A 21,338-nucleotide genomic window follows, 5' to 3' on the forward strand; every position below is an offset into this window, starting at 1 on the left:
CCGTTCCGCCCACCGCACCTCAGCATCACCTCACCTCTGCCACCACCATGCCTCCTGTGACCCTGCTCTGCCACTGCCTGCCCTCAGGTAAGAGATCTTAAATTCGGACAATAAGACGGACCCCCATCTTATAAAAAATCTTTTTTTCTGCATTTTTCACCCCAAATTTGGGGTGCGTCTTATAGTCCGGTGCGTCTTATATGCCAAAAAATACGGTAGTTGTTTGGTTGTTTTCAAGTTTCTCATATATTGAGGTATCTATAGTAGTTCCATTGTTTTGTTTTCATAATCTTCAGAGTTGAGAACCCCAATCATGCCACCCCTTGCCACACCATTTAATAACAATAGTTTGAATATTTTTCAATTCTGATAGTGCCACTTTTTTATGGGAAATATTTTCCCTCCTTTTGTTCATATGCCAATACTCATTTTCATTATTAGTTTTAAGATTTTTTAATTCTCTTTCTATCGTCTCCTGGAATTTATCCATATATTCTACTCTTGTTTGGATAGGTTAAAATAAAGGATTTTTTACATTTAAATTATATGACTGGTTAATTATTTTTTCCTCCTCATCCTTAATAGAAATCAAACTTTGTAAATTAAGTCACGTCATTTGTTCCTTGTAGTCCAAATCCGGAATTCAATAAATTGTGGGTCATCTGTTGTGAATTCCGTTCTTAGGCCCCCTCCTGTGGTTGTGAATGGTACTTTTGTGGGTTCTGCCCTTGGGCTCCCTCTGGTGGTTTCGAGTGGGACTGCTGCTCCTTGAGTTTGGCTGTAGCAGCTGCTTTCTCTGATCGTCTCTCCTGGCTTTGCTATTTAACATGGCTGTGGTCTTCAGTTCATGCCAGCTGTCAATGTTTTCTGGGTTGGATTCAGATCTCTTCTTGGATTTCTCCTATGGCCTGTCCATTTCAGCAAAAGATAAGTTTTTGCTAGTTCTTTGGTTGTCCATTTGCTGTGGACTTAATTGCTCGGCTCATGTTATGTTTCTTTTTGTCCAGCTTGTCATCATGATATATTCAGGCTAGCTGGAAGCTCTGGGGAAGCAGATTTGCCCTCCACACCGTGAGTCGGTGTGGAGATCATTTTTGTAAACTCTGTGTGGATTTTTAGTTTTTAATACTGACCGCACAGTAACCTTTCCTATTCTGTCTATCTAGATTAGTATTGGCCTCCTTTGCTAAATTCTGTTTTCATTTCTGTGTATGTCATTTCCCTCTCCACTCACAGTCAATATTTGTGGGGGGCTATCTTTCCTTTGGGGGTTTTCTCTGAGGCAAGATAGCTTTCTGTTTTCCATCTTTGGGGTAGTTAGTTCTCAGGCTGTGATGAGGTGTCTAGGGAGTGACAGGAACATCCCACGGCTACTGCTAGTGTTGGTGTTAGGATTAGGAACTGCGGTCAGTAAAGATACCACCTCCTCAGAGCTCGTCCCATGTTGCTCTTTAACCACCAGGTCATATCAGTGTTGCTCCTTAACCACCAGGTCATAACAGTACAGCTGGCCCGCAATGTGTTGAATGCATCTTAAAAGAGGGAAAAAAAAGTTCTGAGCCATTTTTTTTTTCCTTTGCAGCCAGTTTTGTCTTTTTTTCCCCTTAATCTCTGGGTGGTTCAGGATTCTGGTGCTGACATGGAGGTTCAGGGTCTGTCCTCGCGTGTGGATCAACTCGCTGCAAGGGTACAGAGTATCCAAGATTATGTTGTTCAGACTCCGGTTTTAGCGCCTAGAATTCCTATTCCTGATTTGTTTTCTGGGGATAGATCTAAATTTTTGAATTTTAAAAATAACTGCAGATTGTTTTTTGCTCTGAGACCCCGTTCCTCTGGTGACCCCATTCAGCAGGTGAAGATTGTCATTTCTCTGCTGCGTGGAGACCCGCAGGACTGGGCATTCTCCCTTGAGCCAGGGAATCCTGCATTGCTCAATGTAGACGCATTTTTTCAAGCGCTCGGATTGCTGTATGACGAACCTAATTCTGTGGATCAGGCAGAAAAAATCTTGCTGGCTCTGTGTCAGGGTCAGGAAGCAGCAGAAGTATACTGCCAGAAATTTAGAAAGTGGTCTGTGCTCACAAAATGAAATGAGTATGCCCTGGCAGCGATTTTCAGAAAGGGTCTTTCTGAAGCCCTTAAAGATGTTATGGTGGGGTTCCCCACGCCTGCTGGTTTGAATGAATCAATGTCTTTGGCCATACAGATTGATCGGCGCCTGCGCGAGCGCAAGGTGGTGCACCATATGGCAGTGTCCTCTGGGCAGAGTCCTGAGCCTATGCAATGTGATAGGATTTTGACTAGAGCAGAACGGCAGGAATTCAGACGTCAGAATGGGCTGTGTTTTTACTGTGGTGATTCTGCTCATGTTATTTCTGATTGCCCTAAGCGTACTAAGAGGGTCGCTAGGTCTGTTACCATCAGTACTGTACAGCCTAAATTTCTCTTATCTGTGACCCTGATTTGCTCATTATCGTCCTTTTCTGTCATGGCATTTGTGGATTCTGCCGCTGCCCTGAACTTAATGGACTTGGAATTTGCCAAACGCTGTGGCTTTTCCTTGGAGCCTTTGCAGAGCCCTATTCCCATAAGGGGGATTGATGCTACGCCATTGGCCAAGAATAAACCTCAGTACTGGACACAGTTGACCATGTACATGGCTCCAGCACTGTTGTGAATTTGGATTCTGGGCTCCCCCGGTGGCTACTGGTGGAATTGAACTGGTGTTTTCATCTTCTCTGTTCACCTGTTCCCATCAAGATGTGGGAGTCGCTATATAACCTTGCTGCTCTGTTAGTTGCTTGCCGGTCAACAATGTTATCAGAAGCCTCTCTGTGCTTGTTCCTGCTCCTAGACAACTACTAGATAAGTTGGACCTTTGTCCATGTTTGTTTTTGCATTTTTGTTCCAGTTCACAGCTGTAGTTTCGTTACTGTGTCTGGAAAGCTCTTGTGAACAGGAATTGCCACTCTGGTGTTATGAGTTAATGCCAGAGTTTTAAAGTCATTCCTGGATGGTGTTTTGATAGGGTTTTCAGCTGACCATGAAAGTGTCCTTTCTGTCTTCTGCTATGTAGTAAGTGGACCTCAAATTTGCTAAACCTATTTTCATACTACGTTTGTTATTTCATCTTAATTCACCGCCAATACATGTGGGGGGCCTCTGTCTCCTTTCGGGGTATTTCTCTAGAGGTGAGCTAGGACTAATATTTTCCTCTGCTAGCATTATTTAGTCCTCCGGCTGGTGCTGGGCATCTAGAATCAACGTAGGCATGCTACCCGGCCACTGCTAGTTGTGCGTTAGGTTTAGTTCATGGTCAGCTCAGTTCCCATCTTCCAAGAGCTAGTTCCTATATATGCTGATGCTATGTTCTCTTGCCATTGAGATCATGACAGTTTGACCGGCCACAAAGTGTTAATTGTTTGGGCTGAAGCAGGAGAAAAAGAAGTGTTTAAGGGAATTTTTTTTTTTTTTTTCCCTCTCAGAGTTTTGCTGCCTAGCCCTTAATTGCTGTCTAGCTGCTTCTTACCTCCTCTTAACCCTTGAATGGCTCTGTGTCCACCTGTTTGTAATGGATCTTCAGAGTGTAACTGCAGGTTTGAATAATCTCGCCACGAAGGTACAAAATTTGCAAGACTTTGTTTGTCATGCACCTGTATCTGAGCCGAGAATTCCTTGGCCGGAATTTTTCTCGGGGAATAGATCTGGGTTTCAGAATTTTCGAAATAATTGCAAATTATTTTTGTCCCTGAAATTTCGCTCTGCCGGAGACCCTGCACAGCAGGTCAGGATTGTGATTTCCTTGCTCCGGGGCGACCCTCAAGACTGGGCTTTTTCATTGACACCAGGGGATCCTGCGTTGCTCAATGTGGATGCGTTTTTTCTGGCCTTGGGGTTGCTTTATGACGAACCTCATTTGGAGCTTCAGGCAGAAAAAACTTTGATGTCCCTATCTCAGGGGCAAGATGAAGCGGAAATTTACTGTCAAAGATTCCGTAAATGGTCTGTGCTTACTCAGTGGAATGAGTGCGCCCTGGCGGCGACTTTCAGAGAGGGTCTCTCTGATGCCATTAAGGATGTTATGGTGGGGTTCCCTGTGCCTGCGGGTCTGAATGAGTCCATGACAATGGCTATTCAGATCGATAGGCGTTTGCGGGAGCGCAAACCAGTGCACCATCTGGCGGTGTCCACTGAGAAGTCGCCAGAGAGTATGCAGTGTGATAGAATTCTGTCCCGAAGCGAGCGGCAGAATTTTAGACGGAAAAATGGGTTGTGTTTCTATTGTGGTGATTCTACTCATGTTATATCAGCATGCTCTAAGCGCACTAAAAAGCTTGATAAATCTGTTTCCATTTGCACCTTACCGTCTAAGTTTATTCTATCTGTGACCTTGATTTGCTCTTTGTCATCTATTACCACGGACGCCTATGTCGACTCTGGCGCCGCTTTGAGTCTTATGGATTGGTCCTTTGCCAAACGCTGTGGGTATGATTTAGAGCCTTTGGAGACTCTTATTCCTCTGAAGGGGATTGACTCCACCCCATTGGCTAATAATAAACCACAATACTGGACACAAGTAACTATGCGTATTAATCCGGATCACCAGGAGATTATTCGCTTTCTGGTGCTGTATAATCTACATGATGATTTGGTGCTAGGATTGCCTTGGCTGCAATCTCACAACCCAGTCCTCGACTGGAGAGCTATGTCTGTGTTGAGCTGGGGATGTAAGGGGGCTCATGGGGATGTACCTGTGGTTTCCATTTCATCATCTATTCCCTCTGAAATTCCTGAGTTCCTGTCTGACTATCGTGACGTCTTTGAAGAATCCAAGCTTGGTTCATTACCTCCGCACCGAGAGTGCGATTGTGCCATAGATTTAATCCCGGGTAGTAAATACCCAAAGGGTCGTTTATTTAATCTGTCTGTGCCTGAACATGCTGCTATGCGAGAATATATAAAGGAGTCCTTGGAAAAGGGACATATTCGTCCATCGTCATCTCCCTTAGGAGCCGGTTTTTTCTTTGTGTCAAAAAAAGACGGCTCTTTGAGACCATGTATCGATTATCGGCTTTTGAATAAAATCACTGTAAAATATCAATACCCATTGCCGTTGCTGACTGATTTGTTTGCTCGCATAAAGGGGGCCAAGTGGTTCTCTAAGATTGACCTTCGTGGGGCGTATAATTTGGTGCGAATCAGGCAGGGGGATGAGTGGAAGACCGCATTTAATACGCCCGAGGGCCACTTTGAGTATTTAGTGATGCCTTTTGGTCTTTCAAATGCTCCGTCAGTTTTCCAGTCCTTTATGCATGATATTTTTCGCGATTATTTGGATAAATTTATGATTGTGTATCTGGATGATATTCTGATTTTTTCGGATGACTGGGACTCTCATGTCCAGCAAGTCAGGAGGGTTTTCCAGGTTTTGCGGTCTAATTCTTTGTGTGTGAAGGGTTCTAAGTGTGTTTTTGGGGTACAGAGGATTTCCTTTTTGGGATATATTTTTTCTCCCTCTTCCATTGAAATGGATCCTGTCAAGGTTCAAGCTATTTGTGATTGGACGCAGCCCTCTTCTCTTAAGAGTCTTCAGAAATTTTTGGGCTCTGCTAACTTTTATCGTCGATTTATTGCTGGTTTTTCGGATATTGCTAAGCCATTGACCGATTTGACTAAGAAGGGTGCTGATGTTGCTGATTGGTCCCCTGATGCTGTGGAGGCCTTTCGGGAGCTTAAGCGCCGTTTTTCCTCTGCCCCTGTGTTGCGTCAGCCTGATGTTGCTCTACCTTTTCAGGTTGAGGTCGACGCTTCTGAGATCGGAGCTGGGGCAGTGTTGTCGCAGAAAAGTTCTGACTGCTCCGTGATGAGGCCTTGTGCCTTCTTTTCCCGTAAATTTTCGCCCGCTGAGCGGAATTATGATGTTGGGAATCGGGAGCTTTTGGCCATGAAGTGGGCTTTTGAGGAGTGGCGCCATTGGCTTGAGGGGGCCAGACATCAGGTGGTGGTATTGACTGACCACAAAAACTTGATTTATCTTGAGACTGCCAGGCGCCTGAATCCTAGACAGGCGCGCTGGTCATTATTTTTCTCTCGGTTTAATTTTGTGGTGTCATACCTACCGGGTTCTAAGAATGTTAAGGCGGATGCCCTTTCTAGGAGTTTTGAGCCTGACTCGCCTGGTAACTCTGAGCCCACAGGTATCCTTAAGGATGGAGTGGTATTGTCAGCCGTTTCTCCAGACCTGCGGCGGGCCTTGCAGGAGTTTCAGGCGGATAGACCGGATCGTTGCCCACCTGATAAACTGTTTGTTCCTGATGATTGGACCAGTAGAGTCATCTCTGAGGTTCATTCTTCTGCGTTGGCAGGTCATCCTGGCATTTTTGGTACCAGGGATTTGGTGGCAAGGTCCTTCTGGTGGCCTTCCCTGTCACGAGATGTGCGAGGCTTTGTGCAGTCTTGTGACGTTTGTGCTCGGGCCAAGCCTTGTTGCTCTCGGGCTAGTGGATTATTGTTGCCCTTGCCCATTCCTAAGAGGCCTTGGACGCACATCTCGATGGATTTTATTTCAGATCTGCCTGTTTCTCAGAAGATGTCTGTCATCTGGGTGGTGTGTGACCGTTTCTCTAAGATGGTCCATTTGGTTCCTCTGCCCAAGTTGCCTTCTTCTTCCGAGTTGGTTCCTCTGTTTTTTCAAAATGTTGTTCGTTTGCATGGTATTCCTGAGAATATCATTTCTGACAGAGGGACCCAATTCGTGTCTAGATTTTGGCGGGCATTCTGTGCTAGGATGGGCATAGATTTATCTTTTTCGTCCGCTTTCCATCCTCAGACGAATGGCCAGACCGAGCGGACTAATCAGACCCTGGAGACATATCTGAGGTGTTTTGTGTCTGCTGACCAGGATGATTGGGTTGCTTTTTTGCCATTGGCAGAGTTCGCTCTCAATAATCGGGCCAGCTCTGCCACTTTGGTGTCCCCGTTTTTCTATAATTCTTGGGTGAATGCATCTGATGTTCATGCCTCTGATCTGGTTCGTGCCTTTCATAGGGCCCATCCTGATCGCCCTGGTGGTTCTGGTGAGGGTTCGGTGCCCCCTCCTTGAGGGGGGGGTACTGTTGTGAATTTGGATTCTGGGCTCCCCCGGTGGCTACTGGTGGAATTGAACTGGTGTTTTCATCTTCTCTGTTCACCTGTTCCCATCAAGATGTGGGAGTCGCTATATAACCTTGCTGCTCTGTTAGTTGCTTGCCGGTCAACAATGTTATCAGAAGCCTCTCTGTGCTTGTTCCTGCTCCTAGACAACTACTAGATAAGTTGGACCTTTGTCCATGTTTGTTTTTGCATTTTTGTTCCAGTTCACAGCTGTAGTTTCGTTACTGTGTCTGGAAAGCTCTTGTGAACAGGAATTGCCACTCTGGTGTTATGAGTTAATGCCAGAGTTTTAAAGTCATTCCTGGATGGTGTTTTGATAGGGTTTTCAGCTGACCATGAAAGTGTCCTTTCTGTCTTCTGCTATGTAGTAAGTGGACCTCAAATTTGCTAAACCTATTTTCATACTACGTTTGTTATTTCATCTTAATTCACCGCCAATACATGTGGGGGGCCTCTGTCTCCTTTCGGGGTATTTCTCTAGAGGTGAGCTAGGACTAATATTTTCCTCTGCTAGCATTATTTAGTCCTCCGGCTGGTGCTGGGCATCTAGAATCAACGTAGGCATGCTACCCGGCCACTGCTAGTTGTGCGTTAGGTTTAGTTCATGGTCAGCTCAGTTCCCATCTTCCAAGAGCTAGTTCCTATATATGCTGATGCTATGTTCTCTTGCCATTGAGATCATGACACAGCACATCAGGAAAATATTCGCTTTTTGGTGTTGCATAATTTGCATGATGTTGTTGTGCAGGGTTTTCCATGGTTACAGGTACATAATCCAGTGCTGGATTGGAAATCTATGTCTGTGACTAGTTGGGGTTGTCAAGGGATACATAGTGATATTCCTTTGATGTCAATTTCCTCTTCCACCTCTTCTGAAGTTCCTGAGTTTTTGTCAGATTTCCAGGATATATTTGATGAGCCCAAGTCCAGTTCCCTACCTCCTCATAGGGACTGTGATTGTGCTATTAACTTGATTCCTGGCTGTAAGTTCCCTATGGGTCGACTTTTCAATCTGTCTGTGCCAGAGCATGCCGCTATGCGGAGTTATGTAAAGGAGTCTTTGGAGAAGGGGCATATTCGCCCTTCTTTGTCACAGTTGGGAGCGGGGTTCTTTTTTGTTGCCAAGAAGGATGGCTCCTTGAGGCCCTGTATAGATTATCGCCTTCTCAATAAGATCACGGTCAAATTCCAGTACCCTTTACCTTTGCTTTCTGATTTGTTTGCTCGGATTAAGGGGGCTAGTTGGTTTACCAAGATTGACCTTCGAGGGGCGTATAATCTTGTTCGTATTAAACAGGGTGATGAATGGAAAACAGCATTTAATACGCTCGAAGGCCATTTTGAATACCTTGTGATGCCATTCGGGCTCTCTAATGCTCCATCTGTGTTTCAGTCCTTTATGCATGATATCTTCCGGAATTATCTGGATAAATTCATGATTGTATATTTGGATGATATTTTGTTTTTTTCCGATGATTGGGAGTCTCATGTGAAGCAGGTCAGGATGGTATTTCAGATCCTTCGTGCTAATTGTTGTGAATTCCATTTCCGGGCTCCCTCCTGTGGTCATGAGTGGTATTGTGTGAATTCTGCTCTTGGGCTCCCTCTGGTGGCCTTTAGCGATACGGCTGGTCTGCATCTGGGTTCCAGCTGCCTGGTTTTCTGCCACTCTGGCTCCTATTTAACTCCACCTGGACCTTTACTTTTTGCCAGCTGTCGTTGTATTCAGTACTGGTTTGATCTCTCTTGGACTTCCCTTGTGACCTGTCTCCTCCTGGAGAAGCTAAGTCTTGCTTGTTCATGTTTGCTCATTGTTTCCCTGAAAATGTTTCTCACTATATGATGAGTTCAGTCCAGCTTGCTTATATGTGATTTTCTTGCTTGCTGGAAGCTCTGGGGTGCAGAGTGCGCCCCTCACATCGTGAGTCGGTGTGGGGGTTCTTGTATTCTCTGCGTGGATAATTTTTGATAGCATTTTGTACTGACCGCACAGATTCCTTGCTATCTTCTGACTATTTAGAATTAGCGGGCCTCATTTGCTAAAACCTGTTTCATTTCTACGTTTGTGTTTTCCCCTTCACTCACCGTTATTATTTGTGGGGGGCTGTCTAAACTTTGGGGTTTTCTCTGAGGCAAGTGAGGCTTGCTTTCTCTCTAGTGGTAGCTAGTTTCTCAGGCTGTGAAGAGGCTTCTAGGTTTTTAGGAAACGCTCCACGGCTGCCTTTAGTGTGTGTGGATAGGATCAGGGTTGCGGTCAGTAAAGTTCCCACATCCCCAGAGCTAGTCCGATATTCTGGTTTACTTATCAGGTCAGTTTGGTTATCCTTACCACCAGGATCATAACAGCTAATGCGTTGTTTGTGAAGGGGTCTAAGTGCCTCTTTGGAGTTCAGAAGGTTTCTTTTTTGGGTTTCATTTTTTCTCCCTCGGCTATTGAAATGGACCCTGTTAAGGTCCAGGCCATTCATGATTGGATTCAACCCACTTCTGTGAAGAGCCTTCAGAAATTTTTGGCTTTGCTAATTTTTATCGCCGTTTCATTGCCAACTTTTCCAGTGTGGTTAAGCCCCTGACTGATTTGACGAAGAAAGGCGCTGATGTGAGGAATTGGTCCTCTGCGGCTGTTGAGGCCTTTCAGGAGCTTAAACGTCGATTTACTTTTGCCCCTGTGTTGCGTCAGCTGGATGTTTCGCTTCCTTTTCAGGTTGAGGTTGACGCTTCTGAGATTGGGGCAGAGGCCGTTTTGTCTCAGAGAAGTTCTGATGGTTCTCTGATGAAACCGTGTGCCTTCTTCTCCAGAAAGTTTTCGCCTGCGGAGCGTAATTATGATGTCGGCAATTGGGAGTTGTTGGCTATGAAGTGGGCATTTGAGGAGTGGCGACATTGGCTTGAGGGAGCCAAGCACCGCATTGTGGTCTTGACCGACCATAAGAATCTGATTTACCTCGAGTCTGCCAAGCGGTTGAATCCTAGACAGGCTCGATGGTCCCTGTTTTTCTCCCGTTTTGATTTTGTGGTCTCGTATCTTCCGGGATCTAAGAATGTTAAGGCTGATGCCCTCTCTAGGAGTTTTTTGCCTGATTCTCCGGAAGTCCTTGAGCCGGTTGGTATTCTCAAGGAGGGGGTGATTCTTTCTGCCATCTCCCCTGATTTACAGCAGGTGCTTCAGGAATTTCAGGCTGATAAACCTGACCGCTGTCCAGTGGGGAAACTGTTTGTTCCTGATAGATGGACTAGTAAGGTAATTTCTGAGGTTCATTGTTCGGTGTTGGCTGGTCATCCTGGGATTTTTGGTACCAGAGATTTGGTTGCTAGGACCTTTTGGTGGCCTTCCTTGTCGCGGGATGTGCGTTCTTTTGTGCAGTCCTGTGGGACTTGTGCCCGGGCTAAGCCTTGCTGTTCCCATGCTAGTGGGTTGCTTTTGCCTTTACCGGTCCCTGAGAGGCCCTGGACGCATATTTCCATGGATTTTATTTCGGATCTTCCTGTTTCCCAGAAGATGTCTGTTATCTGGGTGGTTTGTGACCGGTTTTCTAAGATGGTCCATTTGGTACCTTTGCCTAAATTGCCTTCCTCCTCTGATTTGGTTCCATTGTTTTTTCAGCATGTGGTTCGTTTGCATGGCATTCCGGAGAATATTGTGTCTGACAGAGGTTCTCAGTTTGTTTCTAGGTTTTGGCGGTCCTTTTGTGCTAGGATGGGCATTGATTTGTCTTTTTCTTCGGCGTTTCATCCTCAGACAAATGGCCAAACTGAGCGAACCAATCAGACCTTGGAAACCTATTTGAGATGCTTTGTGTCTGCTGATCAGGATGATTGGGTGGCCTTTTTGCCGTTGGCCGAGTTTGCCCTTAATAATCGGGCTAGTTCGGCTACTTTGATTTCGCCTTTTTTTTTGTAATTTTGGTTTTCATCCTCGTTTTTCTTCAGGGCAGGTTGAGCCTTAAGATTGTCCTGGTGTGGATTCTGTGGTGGACAGGTTACAGCAGATTTGGACTCATGTGGTGGACAATTTGACGTTGTCTCAGGAAAAGGCTCAACGTTTTGCTAACCGCCGTCGGTGTGTTGGTCCCCGGCTTCGTTTTGGGGATTTAGTTTGGTTATCTTCTCGTCATGTTCCTATGAAGGTTTCTTCCCCTAAGTTCAAGCCTCGCTTTATTGGTCCCTATAAGATTTCTGAGATTATCAATCCGGTATCTTTTCGTTTGGCCCTTCCAGCCTCTTTTGCCATCCATAATGTTTTCCATGGATCTTTGTTGTGGAGATATGTGGTGCCCGTTCTCTCTGTTGATCCTCCTGCCCCGGTGTTGGTTGAGGGGGAGTTGGAATATGTGGTGGAGAAGATTTTGGATTCTCGTTTTTCGAGGCGGAGGCTTCAGTATCTTGTCAAGTGGAAGGGTTATGGCCAGGAGGATAATTCTTGGGTTGTTGCCTCCGATGTCCATGCCGCCGATTTGGTTCGTGCCTTTTACTTGGCTTGTCCTGATCGGCCTGGGGGCTCTGGTGAGGGTTCGGTGACCCCTCCTCAAGGGGGGGTACTGTTGTGAATTCCGTTCTTGGGCTCCCTCCGGTGGTTGTAAATCGCACTTTTGTGAATTCTGCCCTTGGGCTCCCTCCGGTGGTTTTAAGTGGAACTGCTGCTCCTTGGATTTAGCTTAGCAGCTGCTTCCACTGATCGTCTCTCCTGCTCTGCTATTTAGCCTGGCTCTGATCTTCTGCCAGTGCCACCTGTCAATGTTTCTTGGTTGGATTCAGATCTCTCCTTGGATTTCCTTGATAGTCGGTCCTGTTCAGCAAAGATAAGTCCTTGCATGTTCATTTGTTGTCCTCTTGCTGTGGACTTAATCATTCAGCTCATTTTATGTTTGCTCTAGTCCAGCTTGTCAGTATTCAATATTCAGTTAAGCTGGAAGCTCAGGGGAAGCAGATTTGCCCTCCACACCGTTAGTCAGGTGTGGAGACTTTTTGTAAACTCTGTGATGGATTTTTCTAGCTTTTAATACTGACCGCACAGAATCCTTTCCTATTCTGTCTATCTATTTAGAAGTGGCCTCCTTTGCTAAATCCTGGTTTCATTCTGTGTATGTCATTTCCCTCTCCACTCACAGTCCATATTTGTGGGGGGCTGTCTGTCCTTTGGGGATTTTCTCTGAGGCAAGATAGCTTTCCTGTTTCCATCTTTAGGGGTAGTTAGCTCTCCGGCTGTGACGAGATGTCTAGGGAGTGACAGGAACATTCCACGGCTACTTCTAGTGTTGTGTTAGGTTCAGGAACTGCGGTCAGTAAAGATACCATCTCCTCAGAGCTCGTCCCATGTTGCTCCTTAACCACCAGGTCATAACACTATTCCCACCAATGTGTTGCTAGGCACAGACTTGGGGAGGATGGTGTTCCACTATATTCCTCCCTTAGGCTAGGTTCACATTGCGTTAAGTGCAGTCCGTTCAATGCATACGTTAAACGGACTGCGCCACACAAGTGTCTTTAAAGATCGCGTTATACGATTGCGCTAGCGCAGATGCTCCATCTGTGCTAGCGGTGATGGACCCCGAAACGCTGCAGACCACGTCCGAGGGTCCATCACAGAATGACGGCACATCACTAACGCATGCCGATTATGACATGTGTTAGCGATGTGCTACATAATGGCAGTCAACGGGTGCACTAACACATCTGTTACATAGCGTTAGTGCTGCTATGTAACGGATGCCGTCAGCGGATTGCCATTAACGTAATGTGAACCCAGCCTAGTAACTGCTACAGAGAAGGTGGAAGAAAGCAACCCACCTGAGATCTCGTGCAAGGAAGGAAAATGTGCCAATGCACAGGAATGTATGTATGTGGCAGCTGTGACCCGGAGTCAGGCTATGGCTCAAACTCAACCCCAGAGATTAGAGGATGAGTCTCAGACAGAACTGTCAGAACAGGAGGACCACATTGTGGCCCCGGAGCCTCCTCACATGGCAGACCCAACAAAGTCCCTGATTAACGACACTGAACACTCAGCTTCAAACCAGGGCTTGGCAGTCACACTAGGCCAAGGGCTACAGGCTGACAATCAGAGCTTCCTGGAGGCCCTGCAGACAGATGTCAGTCTGAGGAAGCTCAGATGTCTTGCAGACCAACCCCCTAAGGCTTCCCGGAGGCCCTGTAGACAGATGTCAGTCTGAGGAAGCTCAGATGTCTTGCAGACCAACCCCCTAAGGCTTCTTACAAAGAGAATATACTGGGAGCAGGGCAGACTGTATAAAGAGACTCTCCCCACCATCACTACAGAACATTGGGACTGTGAAAAGCGGCTGGTCGTTCCTTATCTATTTAGGGAAGTTATTTGGAATTGCTTATGAAATTCCTCTGGCTGGACACCTTGGAATGCAAAAGACTACAGCTCGCCTGACACATACCGTATTTTTCTGACCATAAGATGCACTTTTTTCCTCCAAATTTGGGAGGAAAGTGTGGGTGCGTCTTATGGTAGGGATGTAGCATGTGGGGAGGGGGGCAGCAGCGAGTGGGATCGCACTGTTATCCTACTTCAGGAGGCACAAAAATGTCCCCGCTGCCTGGAATCAGCACTGGGGAAACCATGTGGTCCCGATGATTAAGTGCAGTGAATATTCATTAGCTGCTTCCCCGCCCACCTATCAGCTGAGCGGTGAGCCAGGAGCAGCAAATGAATACTGCACTTAAGCAGGGACACACATGGTTTCCCCAGTGCTAGATTCCTGCAGCAGCTGGGGAGATCTGTGTGTCCGGGGGAGGAGGAGGCAGCAACAGCAGGGGCCAGGGGAGAGGAGATCGCTGCATATCTGCCTGGGCTCGATGCTGAGTTCTGTGCACAAGGAGGACCTGTGTGATGTCAGAAGTGGGCGGGCTGGAGCATCACATGGCAGCTCAGAGCCCTCCCTCTTCTTGACATCACAGGTCCTTCAGACTCCCCACTAGAATCTGCAGGCTTCCTCTTATACCTGTGCTGTGGAAAGGCAACAAGAAGGAGGGCTCTGTGTGTGCAGTCATGGGATGCTTTTACCCCACCAGTGTGGCTGGCTGGCTGGCTGCCACAATTAAGAGGTTAGTCTTTACAAAACACAATAAAGCACTCTGCCACTCCTTTGGTGAACTACAACTCCCGGCATGTCATAGGGTGTGCAGGACATGCTGGGAGTTATAGTTCTTCCATGGGATTTTAAAGCAGCACTCCAGTGTTATTTTGCAGTGCTGGAGTGGTGCTTTCAATATAAGCCCTGTGCCCCCATTCTTATACTCACCCTCCAGCATCTTCATATAGTACTTCACAGACACCACACTGGTCCTGCAGCTTCCAACATAATAGCATACTATTATATATAATAACACCACATATAATAGTATGTTATTTATGTTATTAAATATTTTACCACTTTTTTTGCTTCAAATATTTTTTTCCCTATTTTCCACCTCTAAAACCTGGGTGCGCCTTATAGTCTGGTGCGTCTTATAGTCCAAAAAATACGGGTAACTTTTATTGGCCCAAGATGGGGACGGATAAAGCCAATTATTGTCGATTATGTGTAGTTTGTCAGAATTGGAAAGTTTGGAAATATACAGAAAGCCCCATTGATACCACTGCCAGTGATCAATGAACCTTTGCAACTAGTGGCCGTGGATATCATGGGGCCACTTGTAATACCTAGCAGCTCTGGCAAAAAGTTCATCCTCACAGTGGTGGAATATGCTACACGATACCTGGAAGCTATGGCCCTGTCCTCCATCTGAGCAGACAAAGTGGCGGATACTTTACTGACTGTTTTCTCTATGTGGGTTTCCCCAGGGAAATATTAACCAATCATGGAACCCAATTCATGTCCAGTCTGATGGAAAGCCTCTGCAAGAAAAGTCAAGTTCTGCAAGAAAATTCAAATGCAGCATTATGTTGCCAGCGCCTATCATCCCCAAACCAACAGACTTTGCAAGCATTTTAACGGAACATTAAAACTAATGCTCAAAATGCTGGTGGAGACTGAAGGGAGAGACTGGGAGCAGTACCTCCCTCATCCGTTGTTTGCATACAGAGAGGTACCCCAGGCGTCTACAGTATTCTCCACCTTTGAACTGGATTATGGGAGGAGGGTCAGGGGGCCACTTGATTTGCTTAAGGACTGTTGGGAGGGCGTCTCAGTGGTCGAATATGTACTGCGGCTCAGAGAAAGAATGCAAAAACTGAGCAACGTAGCCCATGATAATGTGACCCAGGCCCAACTCAACCAGAAGGTCTGGTATGACCATAATGCCAGACTGAGGGCCTATGAGGAGGGGCAGAAGGTTTGGGTGTTGGTCCCTATGTTACAGAATAAATTACAGGCTGCATGGGAGGGACCATACCTCGTACACAAGCGGCTAAATGATGTTAATTATGTGGTGACCCTAGATGAACATGCAAAGTGTCACAAAGTATTTCATGTAAATATGATGAAAGCTCATCATGACAGGGAGACCTGTGTCTTAGGCTACTTTCACACTAGCGTCGGTACGGGGCCCGTCGCGCTGCGTCGGCCCGACGTACCGACGCATACTGTGCAAGCGCCGCACAACGAGGGCAGCGGATGCAGTTTTTCAATGCATCCGCTGCCCCATTACGAGGTGCGCGGTCGGAAATAGCAGACCGTCGGCACAAAAAAAACGTTACATGTAGCGTTTTTTTGTTCCGACGGTCCGCCAAAGCACGACGCATCCGTCGCACGACTTATGCGACGTGTGGCAATCCGTCGCAATGCGTCGCTAATGCAAGTCAATGGAGAAAAAACGCATCCTGCAAGCACTTTTGCAGGATGCGTTTTTTCTCCAAAATGACGCATTGCGACGATGCTAGTGTGAAAGTAACCTTACCTGTCTGCAGGGTGCCTGAAGAGGGGGAGGCTGATCTGTTACTAGATGTGAGGGCTGGGACTCAGTATATGGAGTCCCTGGAGTCAGCAGAGTTTAACCCTGAGCTATTCCACAGTCAGAGGTCTGAGCTGATGGGGGTTCTCAGCGAGTTCACAGAAGTCTTCACAGGGAAGCCTGGGAGGACGCACTTAGCAACTCACCATGTGGACACTGGTACTAATCAAGAATAAGTATGAAAGTCAGCTCACCTGTTTGAGGAATCTTCCACATCTAATCCCGCACGGAAAGGACAGAGCAGCCAGTATGTATAGAACAAAAAAGTAAATCCAACGGAAAATGATCATATTGAATACAATTTAAAAAATTTATTTGTTCCAAAAGATAAAATTAGAATAATTGCAAGAGTGGAGGTAAACCACTGCAGCATAATACAGCCTCATGCGTGGTCACAGTCTGCAGCGAAAATGTTGGCATATTTTCTTGGAATTATGGTGAACCCCTCAGTTCTTAAAGCATTTAGAACCGTCTGTACCTTTGGCAGCTGACTATCCCAGTCAGGGCTAAAGACCAAAATGTCATCAACGTACACTGTGGCATATTTCTTATGCAAAGTCAGGATCCGATCCATCGCCCTCTGGAAGGTTACCAGGGCCCCCTGCAGACCGAAGGCCATTCTGGTCTATTGAAAACAGCCATCAGGCATAAAGAAGGCCATCTTCTCCTTGACACTATGGAACATGGGGATTTGCCAATAGCCCTTTGTCAGGTCTAGGGTTGTAATATACTTTGTGTGACCAAGTCTCTCAATGAGCTCATCCACATAAGACACTGGGTCTGAATCAATTCTTTAGACTTCATTCATCTTGCTGTAGTCATTGCAGAACCACCTCTCACCATCAGGCTTTGGCACGAGGATGACTGTACTCGATCATCCACTTTTCGACTCCTCTATCACCCCGAGATCTACCATCCTCATTTGAAATCCCCTCCTGACGTGCTTCTATAGGGCTTGAGGTTCACCCTGACATGCGGATCTGTCAACACGTCATGCTCTACCACCTGAGTATGGCCGGACAGCTCCGAGAACAGGTCATGGTTTTGCTGCAACAGCTCCCGACACTGTTGCCTCTGGGCAGACGTTAGTCTCCACAACAGTGACATCGTCCACTGTGGCTTTGGGACTGGCTCCGTCCAGCGATTCTCACCAAGGTTTTAGCAAGTTCACCTGATAGACTTGGTGCGGCTTCCTTCGACCCGGCTGTGTACCTTGTAATTAACTTCACCCAGTTTTTCCACCACCTCATATGGGCCTTGCCTCTTAGCTAGGAACTTGCTCTCCACCGGACGGATAAGCACTAGCATGGGGTTCCTGGGCTGGAACTGCCTCAGCCTCGCTGATTGGTCATAGACCCTCGCCTGTGCCTCCTGTGCCTGGAGACGATCCTACTTCATGATAGTCATTACTTTCTCATACTCTCCTGCAGCTGCGGAACACGGAATAATATTAGGAAAAAGACACAAGACGATAATACACAGATAGGAATAATAGAGAGGAAATATTGGGGAACAATACATGTAATATTCAGATGGATCCAATCATTGTTTTATAAAAAAACGAGTCAAAACATGGTGGAACAAAGCTCCGCTCCGTATACACACAGCTCTGCTCCGTAAATGTCGTACACACACGGCTCTGCTCAGTACATGTCATAGACACATGGCTCCGCTCTGCACAGAAACAACTCTGCTCCGTCCATATTATAAGCACGGCTCAGCACCGTACATCCTGTACACGCAGCTCCGCTCCATACACCCTGTACACAGGCGGCTTCTCTCCATATATCCCATACACACACGGCTCCGCTCCGTACACCTCATACACACACGGCTCTGCTTCATACACCTCGCACACACACAGCTCTGCTACATCCACACTGTAAACCCCTCCTGACCCCACACATAAACTTCCCCTCATCCAGCACCATGACAACCAGCACAGCAGAGTCCTGCATACACTGAGCCTCTGATCATGTGACCCCTGACTCCTCCCCTCCTGTGACCTCATCACAGGTCCTGTGCACAGAGCAGCCATATATGTGGTGTGCGGCTCTGCAGGTGGAGGTATGTGGAGATTCCTCATTACTGGCGCATTAATATTAGAAATATATTGCTTGGTCTTCCAGACCTTATCTTGACCTCCACTGTTCCTGGTAACTGCTATTTCTTAATTACATTTAGGACTGAGGAAAGGGCAACTTGAGAACACTTTGTTATCTTCTTATATCCTTCTGCTTTGTGGCCTCCGTCATTTTCAGAGAGCTTGGCAGCTGCTTAGAACCCATGGCTGCTGTTTTCTGGCACAAGGTTAGAGGAGGCCGGGTTTTTACAAAGCTGGAAAATGTGCATCACCTGGCCTTTCCTAACAATGATAGTGAACAAGCCGTAACCCTAACAGGTTAATTAAGGTGTGAAACCTGGGTCAAAGTCTGAGCGCACAAATCTCCAAGCGTGCCCAAACTATTACATCACCGCCTTTTCCTTTTTGTACTTTTTAAAATATAAAAAATGCCTAAAATACAAGGGAAATGTGTCATCTTGCCTTTTAGACATCTTTTACAATTGGGATAATTTCCAGTTTAGTACTTAGCAGCACATCTGCACTTTTATTATTTCCCTTTTTGCACAGTAACATTGCATACACTAGTCCCATATTTTCATTTTTATTTTTAAAATAATTTTATTAGGTTTTGTATTAAAACCTGGGATTAGGGAAATGAGGGGAGGGAAGGGAAGGGAAGGGTTAACAGTGATGAAGTGATGAAGGGATCAATAACATTAGAGAACCCTAATAACAGTCTCTAACAAACAAATACTGATTTGCAATTTGAAGAATGTTGTATGTAGATGTCATACTTAAATGTATACGATTTCGAGGAAAGAGGCACAAAATGGCAGTTTTAAACCTCAAATTTGCTGTTCCAGGTCTTCCATTTCTTAGAATATTTGTAAACACTGCTATTGTTAGCCGCAAATCTCCATTCCAGAGCGCTATGTTGGTGAATTTTGTCCAAAATATCTGAAAATTTGGGTGTTTCAGGTTTTTTTTCCCACCATAATGCATTTTTGACAACTAGGAGGATCTGTTTGATGACATTTCTAACCGAGGGGTCAAATTGCTCCATGTCAAGGGAAAGAAGCGCCCTTTGAGGGGTGATCACAAAGTTTTCAGAAAAGGAGTTAATATGGCGCGATACCTGGAACCAGAGATTTTTTTATTATCGGACAACCCCAATATAAGTGAAAGAGATTACCCTGTAGTCTGCAGTCTCTCCAACATAAGGGGAAGTGTTCCTAGTTTATATGTGACAATCTGATGGGCGTTAGATACCATCTTGTCATTATTTTACAATAGGACTCATGGAACGCCATTGATATGTTTGACTGGTATGTGTTTTTTATAGAGCTGTCCAGTTGTTCAGTTCACAAGTCTGTTTTAGACTTGTTTTAGAGCTAACATTGTCCATGATCAAGTAACTACTGTATTTTCCGCTTTGTAAGATGCACTTTATTTCCCCAAAATTTTTGGGGGAAATGGGGGTGCGTCTTACAAAGCGGATATACCGCTTACCGTTACAGGCTGGGTTGAGGGGGTGTCCGCTGCCGCGGTTGACCGCCACCGCTACCGCAGTTGTCCGCTGCTGCCCCGGGTGATGCTGAAGGCTCCGGTGCTGCGGGGGGCTCTGGCGACATTTTGTGAAAGACCAGAGCCCCCCGGCAGTTCGTCCATGCTTTCCTGTATGACTGACTCCGGGAAAATGGCCGCCGGAATCTCAGGAGATGAGATTTCAGGGCTGAGATCTCATTTCTCGAGATCTTGGTCTGAAGATCTCCATCTGCGCATGCGCCGCCTCCCGGCGGCCATTTTCCCAAAGTCCACCGCACAGGAAAGCATGGACGAACTGCCGGGGGCTCTGGCCTTTCACAAAATGTCGGCAGAGTCCCCCGCAGCACTGGAGACAGGCCTGCAGCACTGGAGACAGCTCTGCAGCACCGGAGCCCCCCTCATCTCAGCCTGCAGCACAGGAGCCCCCCTGCAGACCCCCTCATCCCAGTCTGCAGCACAGGAGCCCCCCTGCAGACCCCCTCATCCCAGCCTGCAGCAATGCTCCACTCCTGCCTTCAGCAACGACCCTGGAACCCTGATCTACCGCAGCCACAACCCCTGGTAAGCAATAAGATGCATGGATTATAAGAAGCCTCACCAATTTATTAAAAAAAAGTTTTTCCCTATATTTCTCCTCAAAATTTGGGGTGCGTCTTATAATCTGGAGCGTCTGTTAGGGATCGAGTTCCCGCCTCTGCACAGGGGGAATCTCGGGCCATCTCCGCTGCGGTCTCCCATTCTTCTCCTGCTGCAGTGGAGCCTGCTCAGCGGAGACGTCTGTCCCAGCGTCTTGCTCAGTCCCACTCTGTACAAAGAGTTACTGCTGCTTTTCCTGCTTCTGCCATTGAAGTCAGTGCTGGGCAGCGGCGAGCAGACGCTTCTGGGACTAAGTCCTGATTTTCTCATTCTGAGCATGCCCAGAGTAAGATCTCTCAGTGGGGATCGAGGGTCACATGGTCAGATACTGCAGCTAAGTCCATTGGTCCTTTCAGGAAGGTCCTGTAGGTGCTAGGACTAAGTCCTGCTCTGCACACACAGCATGCCCAGGGCAAGATCTCTCAGTGGAAATCTAGGGTCACATGCTCAGGTATGGCAGCCTCTCATTGGTCCTTCTAGGAAGGTCTTTTACTTGCTGCAGCTATTTAAGGCTCGCATGGCCGCACGGCCATGCGCTAGTATCAAATCTGTTATGTGCATGCGCCAGTGTGGTCACATTTATGTGTGTTCAGGGACTCGGCTGAAATAAGCCCCTAGAATGCCGGCACCTCCGGCGAGGAGATTGTGTGTGTGTGTGTGGATCTAGGGCCCCAGCTGAAATACCGTAAGCCCCTAGAATACCGGCTCCTCCGGTGAGGAGATTGTATGTGTGCGTGACCACAGACTGCCTTCAGCTCGGCAGTTAGCTGTGTACTCCTGTGGGGTTAACAGGGCACAGCGTCTTGTTTCCGTGCGACTCTGTGAAGTAACAGAGTTCGCTTAAACCGCCATATAGTGCCGTCATTTGCTAGCAGCAGGCTCCTCCTGCACGTTGGACCCCGGGCTGCGAACGCACCAATAATAACATCTATATTTACTTGGTGCGTTCCGCTAACCCTAACATAATACTAGCGCCAGGGTCTGGCTAGCAATGGCGGACAAACAGCAATCTTTGCGGTAC

The 21,338-nt window shown here is 46.8% G+C and overlaps 2 protein-coding genes across 2 annotated transcripts in view; one reads left to right on the forward strand and one right to left on the reverse strand.

Annotated features, from left to right (window-relative positions):
- LOC143766427 (uncharacterized) overlaps positions 1-16,399 on the reverse strand; it is a 473,765-nt gene extending 457,366 nt beyond the window's left edge. The window contains exon 1 of the mRNA XM_077254102.1: positions 16,266-16,399. Within this exon, the coding sequence (XP_077110217.1) occupies positions 16,266-16,361 (96 nt within the window). The 5' untranslated portion in view covers positions 16,362-16,399. The remainder of the gene's footprint in view (positions 1-16,265) is intronic.
- Positions 16,400-18,065: 1,666 nt separating this feature from the next.
- The window catches only part of LOC143766434 (uncharacterized), a 353,435-nt gene continuing 350,162 nt past the window's right edge, over positions 18,066-21,338 (forward strand). Inside the window, exon 1 of the mRNA XM_077254121.1 lies at positions 18,066-18,138. Coding sequence (XP_077110236.1) covers positions 18,112-18,138 — 27 coding nt within the window. The 5' untranslated portion in view covers positions 18,066-18,111. The remainder of the gene's footprint in view (positions 18,139-21,338) is intronic.

Source organism: Ranitomeya variabilis, chromosome 4 (assembly GCF_051348905.1).
Source record: "Ranitomeya variabilis isolate aRanVar5 chromosome 4, aRanVar5.hap1, whole genome shotgun sequence".
Classification (NCBI taxonomy): Eukaryota; Metazoa; Chordata; class Amphibia; order Anura; family Dendrobatidae; genus Ranitomeya; species Ranitomeya variabilis.